At 56.8% G+C, this 13,236-nt stretch overlaps 1 protein-coding gene across 2 annotated transcripts in view; it reads left to right on the forward strand.

The window, feature by feature from the left end:
- CNTN4 (contactin 4) overlaps positions 1 to 13,236 on the forward strand; it is a 233,005-nt gene that overhangs the window by 206,110 nt on the left and 13,659 nt on the right. The window contains exons 13-14 of one of the 2 annotated variants that reach the window (XM_036432117.2): positions 8,294 to 8,469; positions 9,187 to 9,304. In XM_036432117.2, coding sequence (XP_036288010.1) covers positions 8,294 to 8,469; positions 9,187 to 9,304 — 294 coding nt within the window. Of the gene's footprint in view, positions 1 to 8,293; positions 8,470 to 9,183; positions 9,305 to 13,236 lie in introns of both variants that reach the window. The other variant, XM_045579510.1, reaches the window with a different exon arrangement.

Genomic DNA, 13,236 nt, shown 5'->3' on the forward strand with positions numbered 1-13,236 from the left:
CCCTCTGTGCCCAAGCCGCCGCTTCTGAATCAGCCCGTCCTGGCAGACACGTGGCCACGGACTGTCCCGACGGGCGTGCTGGGGATGGACGTGACAGAAAGGCTCCCTCGTCTCAGAATCCCCCCGCACAGCTCTGAGGCCACAGCCCTGCGTCCAGGCGGGAGCTGTGATTAACAGCATCACCAGTCCTTCCGTTAAATCTCAAGTCCCCGTTAAGGTGACCGGACGTCCAGCTTTTGGTGGGACAGTCCCGATTTTTAACATTTGTCCCGCGTCCCGAGGCGTTTTAAAAAAAAGTCCCGACTTTTGAAAAATCCTCGGGACGCGAGACAAATTGTTAAAAATCAGGATGTCTGGTCACCTTACTGTAGATTCCACACGCGTGCCCAGGGACACAGAGCCAGCACACTGAGGACCCACGGCTCGAAGGCTGTTTGCAGCCGATGCAGTTTCGGCAGCCACGTCGGCGATCCGGGAGGGTGCCTCCGGGGCTGAGGGGCTGAGGGGCCGGGGCTGTGGGTCAATCTACTAACGGCCTCCTCTGGGCTGCTCGGCCGTCACCCCGCCCACCCACCCCCCAGCCCGTTTTGAGGGAACAGAGGTTCCCACGCACCTGGGGGTCCCCCAGGCTCCCAGCACCACACCGGCTGGCGGGCTGGGCGGAGCCCCGAGAGGGAGCTGTGGGGGCGCGGTTCTCACAGCCGTGTCACCTGATGTCTGCCGCTTTACCACACGCCTCCTCTAGGATGTCTGAGTTGAAGGCATCTTGGTGATGCTCTGATGGAGGAACGTGGCGCTCAAGAGGGGAGCAAGAGGGGGGGACTCTACGAGAAGCAGAAGGGACGTGAACCTGGGAATCCTGGTCCGTGTGTCCGTAGGTTCTCTCTGCCGCGCCAGGGTTCTCTCACTCGTGTTTCTGTTTCTCCAGAAGAGCTGTGCCCGGGCCGCCTGCGATCACTTCCTTCCTGCCCCCGCGTGGCCCCTGTGGGAAGGGAGAGGGCCTCCGGCGAATAACATGTTCAGAAAGGATGTTGGCCTCAATGCTGGTTTCCGGAGGAACCTTAGGAATCAGCTGATTACGTATTCCGGGGTCACGTGGGAAGGTGGAGAAGCCTGATCACCTGCGGAAGCCTTTTAATTCGAAACGCGCGCACGTGTGTGTGTGTGTGTGTGTGTGTGTGTGTGTGCGCGCGCGCCGGCAAAAACTGGGAAGCCCGGAGCCAGAAGTGGGTCTGTGTTTAGAATGACATCCGTGATCTCAGTCTATTAATTATCCACTCGGGGCCCTGGCACCGGCGACTCTGACTGCATGTTCTCTCTGCTCACGGGGCAAAGGGGCAGGCGTAGAGGGCGCTGGGAAAACACACTCCAGCAGAGCCTTTTGCTAATGTCTGTGACCTCAGCCAGGAAGGGGGAGTGACCAGCCAGGACCTGGGCAGCCCTCAGCCAGGAAGAGGGGCCCAGTGACCAGTCAGGACCTGGGCAGCCCTCAGCCAGGAAGAGGGGCCCAATGACCAGCCAGGACATGGGCATCTGAGCTGTCACGCTGAGCCCGTTGTGGGCTCAGTCCCTGGTGGGGGGTGTGCAGGAGGCAGCAGATGGATGTTTCCTCTCGCATCCATATTTCTCTCTCCCTCTCTCTTCCTCTCTTCTAAAAATCAATTTAAAAATCTTTTCAAAAATTTTTGAAGACCATTAATTGTAGAAATGAGAACACAAGTATTGGTTTAAAAAAAATGTTGTCATTTTATATCTGTACAACCCCGAATTTAAAAGAAGACCCGAGTGGGGCTCCTTCCACAGGGTCAGATACCACAGCCAACATCACCCGCACGGGGGTCTGCGTCCCGGCTTCTCTCCCAGACGCTGTAGGACAGATAAAACCTCACCAGCGGTGCTACCGAACTCCTTAATCCCAACGCTTCCCTTTAAGGAGAACACTCCGTTGTAGAATGAAGCTGATGGCTTATTTCCTAAGGAGTGCTTACCCATTGAAATCAACAAAACAAACCAGGCACACGGAAGATGAGGCCACTTCATAGAGCATGAGGCCCGCATGGCGTCCTCTTCCGGTGCTGACTCTGCTGAATTGGACGGTCACCACCAGTGGCCAAAGAGCAGCTCATGGGACATACCCGCCTCCCGGCACCGCGGGCCGCGCTGCCCACTGGGCATCATGGGCCGTGCTCATCTCATCACCGTCTCCCAGTCAGGACGACGTGGCTGTGGCTGTGGCTGTGATCTGTCCACAAAACGCTGGCAATACAGTTTGTTTCCAGCGAGGCTGTGTTTTGTTTAGTTTGGTTTTGTTTTGTAAATTCCACAGCCGAGGTGGGTTTGAATGGCTAACTGTGTGATCAATTGACAAAAGGAAGTAAAATGAAGCCCTTTTGTCCTCTGTGCCTTCCTACCCGCACTTCCTGTGGTTTGAGAGCACAGCTCGGTCATACAGAAGGGTTTCATGAGCACATGCCCTCTAGAAGCAGAGGTGAGTGTGTGTGTGTGTGTGTGTGTGTGTGTGATCATCTGTCTGAATTTCAAGGTGATCCTATAGGGAAGCCAGCACTTGGTCCCAACTCTGTAAAGAATACTGGGGTTCAGTGGTGGAGCATCAACCTGTGAACCAGGAGGTCACGGTTCGATTCCCGGTCAGGGCGCACGCCGGGGTTGCAGACTCCATTCCCAGTAGGGGGCGTGCAGGAGGCAGCCGATCCATGATTCTCTCTCATCATTGATGATTCTCTCTCTTCTCTCTCTCTCTCTGTCTCTCTCCCCCCCTCCCTTTCTCCTTCCCTACCACCCTCCCTTCTTCTCTATCTAAAAGTCAATAAAAACATTTTTTAAGGGAAAAAAATATAGTTTTATCTCTCACAAACCCTGAGCCAGAGAAGACACGTGTGAGAATAATTCATGAGCGATTCTCCCCTTCCTCTGCTGATATCTGTTCCCGGTGCCAGAGGCAGGCGGGGTAGCGCACCACGCCGTGATTCCATTTTTCTGGTTGTCAAAGGCAATCACATCTGAGCAAACCGCCCCAAAGACCCAGGGCCTCTGGGTTAAATACCGAATCTGAGCAGGATGAGAGCGAGTTAATTGGCATCTCCATCATCGCTCCCTGATGGACTCCAGCGAGGTCCTTTCTGAAAGGTGAGGATGGGTGTCTTTTTTACGGTTGTTACTCCTCAACCAGAGGACATTTTTCCATTGATTTTTTTTTTTTTTAAGAGAGAGTGGGAGGGAGGCGGAGAGACAGAGAAACATCGATGTGCGAGAGATGCATCGATGGGTTGCCTCCCACAACCAGGCCTGCCAGGGACTGAGCCTGCAACCAAGGTACATGCCCTTGAGTGGAATCGAACCTGAGATCCTTCCATACACAGGCCGATGCTCTATCCACTGAGCCACACCGGCAGGGCGGATGGTCGTCTCTCTTCTGCAGCCATTTGAAGAGCTCAAGGTGGATGCCTGGAGGTGGGAGAGGAAACGCCAGCACCGTGGCCTTCGCCGTGGCCTCTGACGTGCCTCCAGCGCTCCCACAATCCGTGTGGGCAAGCCACCCTGGGGTCGTCCGTAGATGGGTGCGCGGCCCGGCAAACGAGCGAGGGGAGTCTGTGCACAGCATTTCCCAGGGGTCTGTCAATGAGAGTCAACGTCACTGCGCCCACACCTCCCGCTGTCCCCCACCCCCCCTCCGCCCCCACCAGTGACCGAGCGCGGCCCTCACAGCGCCTCCCTTTGCGTCCCGCTCCGGCCCCTAAAGACCTGCCTCCAGCCGGGCCGTGCTTTCCGAGCCGCCGAGGCCTGAGAGATTAGTGGCTGGTCCTCAGAACCAGTAAATCACGGCTTTATATCCGCTTCTTATATTTATGGTGTTTACCCCCCGTGCATGGATTACAACAGCCACAAATCAGCGCTCTCCGCGGCGCCGGCCCCAGCCGGCCCCCTGGCCATCTGGCCCCGTGGCCGTTCCGTGGTCCGAGGCCGCGGCGTGGCGGCCGGGCCTGCGCTCGATCCCGGGGCGACCTGCTCTATCCGGGGCGGCGCCGGGCTCCCAGGTACCGGACTGACCTTCTGGCGAGATGGCCGTCAGCCCTGCGCTGCCTGCGGGGCCCTCTGTGCCGGGAGGACGGTGTCCGCCGCTCTGAATCCATAGCCTCCTCCGGAGGGGGCCCCGGCCCGCGGTGATCGGCGGCGTCCGGCCCGAAGGATCCCCGGTTCCATCCGGACACAGTTTGCAGGACAGCGGGGGGGTCAGGGGGACGGATGCTCGCGTGCTGCCCGGAAGAGGGGACACCGAGGGGTGAGAACCCGCCCCCCGCGCAGGCCGGCCGGAGCACAGGGGTTGACATGGGACAGAGGCAGCCGTGAAATGGGCCGGGCCCGATGCCAGAGGGGGCAGGGAGGGAGCGTCCGTAGGCTGCTGTGTGGTTCTTCATGCCAACGCGAGGGAGCCAGCGGCACTGTGCACAGACTGGGCCTCAGAGCTGAGCCTGGGCTGTGGGGTGTGCCAGGCTCTGCCCCCTGCCGCGTCTCCGTTTCTCTGCGTCTCCGTCTCTTCCCTCTGCTCCCCGCTCCCACCCTCCCTCACTCCGCCGTCCTCTGCACGGAGGACATGCAGGTTTCAGACAATCTGATGTGACTTCAGATTTCTGTCCCCTGGGCCGAACTTCAAAGGCAGGGAGAGCCATAACCATCTCTCTGAACACAAACTAATTTAAGCTTCTCCCTGCCCCCCTGGCCCTCCGCCGACTCCCTGCTCTCTCTGGACGGGCAGCTCCCGGTGGAGGAGCAGGCTCCCGGGGCTGGGGTGGGCCCAGAGAATGCGGGGACCCCCACGCCCGCCCCAACGGCAGTTCTTCCCGGCAGCAGGGTGCCGCCTGCCTCTTTCACTCTCGTCCTCAAAACGAGGAGCAGGCACAGACCCGGCGTGGAGAGCAACTCCTCCGTTCACGCTCCTCCTTGGACCGCGTTGACTGTACCAGGTCAGGCGCTGGGCCGAGCGATCCCATCGGAGCAATCTCTCTGGCAGCGAGCTCACGCCTCACCCTCCATGCCGCCCACGGGGCATCCGGCAGGGCCCAGGGGCTGTTCATCGAGTCCATCCTGGAGGGTTTCCAGAAAAAAAAAAAAGTGCACTGGGAATGACTGACCACCACAAGCCAGACAGGAGTGGCCCAGACTGGGGGGGGGGGGGGGGGGGTGTTGCTGGATTTTGTTCTGCAAAAAGCTGTATGCATTCGGCAGGGACAGGGTAGCAGAGAGCATCCGCCAGGTAGGAAGCCCCTCTGTCTAAGCTACACCTGCTGCTCAGTAACTTTTCCTCGAATCCACAAGCCAACGAAGAAATACCACTTTGGAACCTGAGCGTTAGTGCCCGGCCTGTGTGGCTCCCTGGCTGGGCATCGACCCAGAGGTTCCGTTCCCCGTCAGGGCTCATGCCCAGTAGGGGCTGCAGGAGGCAGCCAGCCGACCCATGATTCTCTCTTACCATTGATGTCTCTTTCTCCCTTTCCCTCTCCCTTCCTCTCTCTGAAACCAATAAAAACGTGTTTTTTAAGAAGAGAATGAGCATTAGTGCCTGTTTCCCAGATGCTGACTCCCCGGGAGGAGGAATCTGAGAACCAGCAGAGAGGAAGGCTGCTCCTTCTGCTGTGGCAGCAGCGCCACCTGCTGGCCAGACGCGGTTCTTCCCGGGTTCTGCATGGCCACAGGCAGGCCGGCCCCGGGCTGGCTGTCACCTGCCTGTGGCCGTGACCAAGGAAGGCACCATCTGTGGCACCCCGTCCTTGCCTCAAGGGGCGCAGGCCATTGCTTTTGTGTTTTGGGGAGATCATCCCTCACTCTGTCTCCGTGGACACTGTCGACTGCCCGCCAGGTGAGCTCCCTTCACCAACAAGGCCCTGCTGCGCCTTCCCTACCCGCTGCCCGAGGTGGGATTTGATCTCACAGACACGGGCGGGGCTTCTGTGGGATCCTTTCGCCCAGGGACTCCCTGGCGGGCGCCTTGACCCCTCTTGGACACACTACCTCATCAGTGAAGGGGGGACGATAAACGTGCCCGCTTGTTAAGAATACATGAAACAGCTGAAACCGGTGTGGCTCAGTGGATAGAGCGTCGGCCTGCAGACTGAAAGGTCCCGGTTTCAATTCCGGTCAAGGGCATGTACCTTGGTTGTGGGCATATCCCCAGTAGGGGGTGTGCAAGAGGCAGCTGATCGATGATTCTCTCTCATAGATGTTTCTAACTCTCTATCCCTCTCCCTTCCTCTCTATAAAAAAATCAATAAAATATATTTTTTTAAGAATACATGAAACAGTCCTTGTGAAGCACGCAACTCGGTGCTGGGCTGCCACACACAAGGCACCCTTGGTGGGTTCGCCTGCCAATGAGTGGCACCTGCCCTGCAGCACCAGTGGACAGCTGGGTAAAGCAGACTTGGGCAGCATGTCGCCAAAAGGAAACCACAGACACATACAAGGTGCACCTGTTACTAATGTGGATTTTTTCCAATAGGTGGAGTTACATGTATGTTGATATATATGTGATCTGATATGTATGCTTTTTTGTTGTATTGACAACAAGCTTCAAAATTTTCCTATGTCAAATTTGCTGACGGTGTCAACATCATAGATATTTTTACGCTTAAAAATGTCAAATTTTGTGCCAAAAAAAAAAGAACATTTGCGGGAAGTTTTAATTCATTACTTTATTTTGAAGAAAATGTTATCGTATACTTCGAGAAGCTTATGGTGAACATGCTGCATCTCAAGATACTTGTGAACGCTGGTTTAAATGCTTTTAAAGTGATGATTTCGATGTGAAAGACAAAGAACATCCAGGTCAACCAAAAAAAAAAAAATTTTTGAAGACCAACAATGACAAGCATTATTGGATGAAGGTACATGTCAAACTCAAAAACAACTTGCAGAAAGATTAAACGTTGCTCAGCAAACAATTTCTGATCGTTTACAAGCAATGGGAAAGATTTAAAGGAAGGAAAATGGGTGCCACATCAATTGAACAAAAGACAAATGGAAAATCGAAAAGTCGTCAGTAAAATGTTGCTTCAACGGCACGAAAGAAAGTCTTTTTTGCATCGAATTGTGACTGGCGATGAAAAGTGGATTTATTTTGAGAATCCCAGACACACAAAGTCATGGGTTGATCCAGGCCAAGACCAAATCGCTTCAGAAGGAACACAATGCTCGCGTTTGGTGGGATCAGGAAGGTGTGATGTATTATGAGCTTCTACAACCAGGTGAAACCATTAATACTGATCACTATGGACAACAAATAATCAATTGGAACCACACTTTATTGTGAAACGACCAGAATGGGCCAGAAGACACGGCAAAATAATTTTGCTTCATGATGATGCATCATCACACACTTCAAAACCAGTTAAAGACACGTTAAAAGATCTTGCTGGGAAGTATGAACCCACCCTCCATATTCACCAGACCTTGCTCCTTCAGATGACCGCTTGTTCTGATCAATGGCGCAAGCACTTTCTGAGCACTTTCATGTACGAAGAAGTGGAAAATTGGGTCTCTGAATGGTCTGCTTCAAAACAAGAAAAGTTCGATTGGGACGGTATCCATCAATTACCTGAAAGATGGGGAAATGTGTAGCTAGCGATGGACATCACTTTGAATAAAGCACTTTTAATGTTTCTCTTGAAATTATCGTGTTTTCTTTGATGACAAAATCAGCCATTATTAACTGGTGTGCCTAGTATAATTGTAGCTAGGAATTATTCATTGATGGGTGAGGAAAATTTTAAATTCAAAAATGATCCGGGACATGTTCTGTCAAAAGGGAGGGATTCCTAGACTTTTGCTTAGAATCATCCTAAGGTGATTTGCTCTCCACTCCTTTCCTCACTAAGAATGAAAAATATCCAGCCCGATCAGCGTGGCTCAGTGGTGGAGCATCAATCTATGAACCAGGAGGTCATGGTTTGAGTCACAGCCAGGGCACAGGCCTGGGCTGCAGGCTCGATCCCCAGTGTGGGGCGTGCAGGAGGCAGCTGACCCATGATTCTCTCTCATCATTGATGTTTCTCTCTCTCTCCCTCTCCGTTCCTCCTTGAAGTTAATAAAATTATTTTTTTTATGACCTCCTGACCCCAACGACATCGATCACGGTGGCTTTGAAGGTAATTAAAAGCATACAGTTTGGTACTTGATGGGTTGGGGTCACAGCCTGAGAAACGATAGCATGAGGCTCCGGAATCAGCGTGTTCCTGCCCGCGCCCCAGCCTGTGTCCTCTCCCTTGCCTTCACTCTGCAGACCCCACCAGGGTGACGGCGCCCCCCGCCAGCATGGACGTCACCGTGGGGGAAAGCATCGTCCTCACCTGCCAAGTGAGACAGGACCACTCGCTGGACATTGTGTTCACCTGGTCGTTCAACGGCCACCGGATAGACTTCGACCGGGACGGGGACCACTTCGAGCGGGTCGGAGGGGTAAGTGTTGAGGCCACACTGTCCACAGGACCCTCCCTGGAAAAGAAACGCAAAGTGAGTCTTTTTCTTTTATTTCCCTTAATATGTTCTTATTGATTTCAGAGAGGAAGGGAGAGGGAGAGAGAGAAACATCAGTGATGAGAGAGAATCATGGATTGGCTGCCTCCTGCACGCCCCACACTGGGGATCAAGCCCTCAACCCGGGCATCCCCCCCCTGACTGGGAATCGAACCCTAACCTCCTGGTTCATAGGTTGAGGCTCAGCCACTGAGCCACACCGGCTGGGCTCTTCCGTGCACTTTTTAAAACAGAAGTCAAGTACCAAATTGTATGCTTTTAATTACCTTCAAAGCCACCGTGATCGATGTCGCCGAGATTAACTATAGAAGCCCCCAAATTTGCGGCCCATTTGTCACTTCCAATGAGCTGTGCCCCAGCCGGAGTGGATGGGCCTGAGCATTCTTCCTCCCATTCTCCATAACCCACGTGCTTCGAACCCCGGTGGCAAGTGAGGCTCACAGAAGCCAGACCCCTGCAGTCCGGTCCCCCGTGTGTCCGCACAAGCCGGACCGCCACCCCGTTTTCAGTCGGCTGCAGCTGGCATCCCTCATGTGCCCGTCCGCCAGGGGGAAGTAAGCCCGCTGGCCGCAGTGTCCTCTGTGATAACGGTATTTAGAACTCATTAAGGACTAATTGTGGCCACTCCTTTATCAGCAGGATTCAGCTGGGGATTTGATGATCCGGAACATCCAGCTGAAGCATGCTGGGAAATACGTCTGCACGGTCCAGACCAGCGTGGACCAGCTGTCCGCGGCCGCCGACCTCATCGTCAGAGGTATGGTGGGGGAGCGGGGCTGGCTTCCAGCCTTTTAAAATAGTTCTGTGGCATCTTCTCCGGCACAGACTTCTACAGCCTCTTGCGGTTCACAATGAAAGTCAGAAGCGACACAGGGAGCGAGGGGCGGGCAGTCTCCCCAGGTTCTGCTCATCTGTATCTCACAGGAGATGAGCCAATGGCCACTTGGTGTCAAAGGTCACTCCTGGGCGTGGCCGCCGCCGCCAGGGGGACCCAGGATGACTTCAGAGGGAAGAAAGCTGGCGGCTTACGGGGGCTCGCACTGTGCTTTCTTACGTTTCATCGGAGCCAACCCCGCTTCGTGTCTGAGGCCAGGGCTGGCGGAGTGGCCGTGTGACCTGTCCCCAGCTCCCCCGGTTTCCTCCCTCAGTGCGGTGAGCAGTTGTGGCCCGGGCGCACCTGCTGACGCCAGGGTTGTCATTTAGCTGGGAGTTCATGTGCAAGCACAGTGGTGGGGATTCCGTGGCCTGACCGCAGCCGCTGGGTCAGTTAACTTCTCTTGGCAGTTCAAGTTGGTAATTCCCTCACATCCCCCTGCTGAGCCACACTGACGGACTCCATGCCAAGCCCCACCAACCATTCTGTAAGGGAACAAGTGCATGGACCTTTAAGAAATATGTTTGGCTCAGTGGATAGAGCGTCAGCCTGCAGACTAAAAGGTCCCGGGTTCCATTCCGGTCAAGGGCGTGTACCTCAGTTGTGGGCACATCCCCAGTAGGGGGTGTGCAAGAGGCAGCTGACCGATGAGTCTCTCTCATCGATGTTTCTAACTCTCTATTCCCTCTCTCTTTCTCTCTGTAAAAAATCAATAAAAAATATATACATATTAAAAAAAAATACGTTTAAATTCAACGTAAAATCTTCCTGAACTGGTGTTCGCACCAGCGTGCCAGGTGGTTTTCTAGCCCAGGCAGAGGGAAGCCTTTCAGAGCATCAAACGGAGATCCCACCAGCATCTCTTCTACCTGGGCCTTGCCTGGGGGCTCGGGGGAGGCCTCCTGGGCCAGCAGCACTGGGGCTGCAGGGAGTGGGACCGGGGCTGTGAGGTGTGCAGGCCGTGAGCCTCGGCACGCAGCCCCGGATTCCTGAGCCACAGCAAGCTTCTCTCTCTCCAGGCCAGACGTCAGGGGGATGAGAGGGATTTACCAACTCAAACTGTCAAGAGAAGTTAACTGTCCGCTTTGGTTCCCCTTTCAACGGCCTTTCAAACCCGCTCAGTGATGGCGCCGATGAGGGGCGATGAGGGAAAAACACTTCCGGCCGGGGGCGTAGCCAGCCTCAGCATCACTCACGGGAACGTGTTTATTTCCACTTGAACATCACCCACGCCGGCCTGCCTGCTCTCCCCCTGGGGACAAAAGAATTCGGTGGCTGAGAATTTATCCTCTATTTAATTAGGGTAATGTTCACATCAGCAGTTTAAAAGCCAATAAATTACACTAATAAAAATTTAAATCGGCGAGACTTGAAGTCCTTAAATGATATTGTATACTTCATTTCACAGAAAATAACATTAAGCGTCAGGAGAAATTCGCCAACGCAGCCTGAAAGGAAAGCCGGTCTAATCAGTTCCCGGGGCCACCGGGGGAGCGCGCCCCTCTAGGCCGCAGCCCCCCCCCCGCTCCGTCTGCTCCGCCGGGCCGGGCCTCCTGCGGGTCCCGGGGGCGGCCCAGGCGCCCCCGCCCCGCCCCCGGGAGGGTTTGGTGTGACCCCATCGGGCTGTGAGTCCGGCTCGGACACCCTAGGTCCGACAGGCATCACCTGAGTTACTCTGTCACCACCGACGGCGATCCCTCCCGGGAGGGCCCAGGGGAGGGCCCAGGGCCGCGGGCATCACGCAGCGTCCCCTCTGTGGGGCCAGCAGCGGCGAACGTGACGAGCCCTGACCACAGGAACTCGCTGTTCCGAGGACCCGCGTTGGCTCATGGCGTGGTTTTGAAAGAACGGCCCCACTTCCCCACAACAAAGCTGGCCAGCGTTACATAACCCCGTAGCTACGTGGGGCGATGGGAAGGGGTGGGGTGGGGGGTTTGTGACTCAAAGAGCCTGAAGGTCCTGTCTTATCTCCAGCGGCCAAGGTCACGCCACCCTGCGCTTCCTTCTCAGCCTCAGCCTGCCTGCCTGCGGGCTCAGGTCCAGCCTGTGGCTCTGTGCTCCAGGGGTTTGGGGGACTCTGTCTGCCTCCCGGGCTCTGATCGTGAAGGCGTCGAAGGAGCCTCGTTGGGGAGGGGGAGGGGGAGGGGGAGGGGGAGGTCAAGATGCGAAGGCCGGCGAGGAAAAGACCCTGCCGTCGCCTGGGCTTTATCTGGTTCATAAGGCCCCAGGGACAAAGGTGGCCGGGGTTCTGTGGAGGCGGCATTGGACGGACAGGCTGACATGTCACCGTGGAAAACCAGTCACTCCAGCGCCCAGATTCCCAGCCCCTCCCTCTGTGTCCGTGATTTTTTTTTTTTAATATATTTTATTGATTTTTTACAGAGAGGAAGAGAGAGAGATAGAGAGTTAGAAACATCGATGAGAGAGAGTCATCGATCGGCTGCCTCTTGCACACCCCCCACCGGGGACATGCCCGCAACCCATGTACATGCCCTTGACCGGAATCGAACCCGGGACCCTTCAGTCCCCAAGCCGAGGCTCTATCCATTGAGCCAAACCGGTCCTGGCTGTGTCCGTGATTTATACACACGGGCAGACCCAGTGTCCATCAGAGAGGGGAGCAGGGAGTTCGCTGCACAGGCGGAGCCCGGGGCTGCAGGGACAGGGCCCAGGCTGCAGGGACAGGGACAGGCTGCAGGGACAGGCCCCAGGCGGCAGGGACAGGGACAGGCTGCAGGGACAGGCTGCAGGGACAGGCTGCAGGGACACGGACAGGCTGCAGGGACAGGCCCCAGGCTGCAGGGACAGGGACAGGCTGCAGGGACAGGCCCCAGGCTGCAGGGACAGGGCCCAGGCTGCAGGGACAGGGACAGGCTGCAGGGACAGGGACAGGCTGCAGGGACAGGGCCCAGGCTGCAGGGACAGGGACAGGCTGCAGGGACAGGCCCCAGGCTGCAGGGACAGGCTGCAGGGACAGGGACAGGCTGCAGGGACAGGGACAGGCTGCAGGGACAGGCTGCAGGGACAGGGACAGGCTGCAGGGACAGGGCCCAGGCAGCAGGGACAGGGCCCAGGCTGCAGGGACAGGGACAGGCTGCAGGGACAGGCCCCAGGCGGCAGGGACAGGCCCCAGGCTGCAGGGACAGGGACAGGCTGCAGGGACAGGGCCCAGGCTGCAGGGACAGGGACAGGCTGCAGGGACAGGGCCCAGGCGGCAGGGACAGGGACAGGCTGCAGGGACAGGCCCCAGGCTGCAGGGACAGGCTGCAGGGACAGGGACAGGCTGCAGGGACAGGCCCCAGGCTGCAGGGACAGGGACAGGCTGCAGGGACAGGCCCCAGGCTGCAGGGACAGGGCCCAGGCTGCAGGGACAGGGCCCAGGCTGCAGGGACAGGGCCCAGGCTGCAGGGACAGGGACAGGCTGCAGGGACAGGGCCCAGGCTGCAGGGACAGGGACAGGCTGCAGGGACAGGCCCCAGGCGGCAGGGACAGGGACAGGCTGCAGGGACAGGCTGCAGGGACAGGCTGCAGGGACACGGACAGGCTGCAGGGACAGGCCCCAGGCTGCAGGGACAGGGACAGGCTGCAGGGACAGGCCCCAGGCTGCAGGGACAGGGCCCAGGCTGCAGGGACAGGGACAGGCTGCAGGGACAGGGACAGGCTGCAGGGACAGGGCCCAGGCTGCAGGGACAGGGACAGGCTGCAGGGACAGGCCCCAGGCTGCAGGGACAGGCTGCAGGGACAGGGACAGGCTGCAGGGACAGGGACAGGCTGCAGGGACAGGCTGCAGGGACAGGGACAGGCTGCAGGGACAG

The sequence above is a fragment of the Pipistrellus kuhlii genome, unplaced genomic scaffold, assembly GCF_014108245.1.
Source record: "Pipistrellus kuhlii isolate mPipKuh1 unplaced genomic scaffold, mPipKuh1.p scaffold_m20_p_11, whole genome shotgun sequence".
NCBI classification, from domain to species: Eukaryota; Metazoa; Chordata; class Mammalia; order Chiroptera; family Vespertilionidae; genus Pipistrellus; species Pipistrellus kuhlii.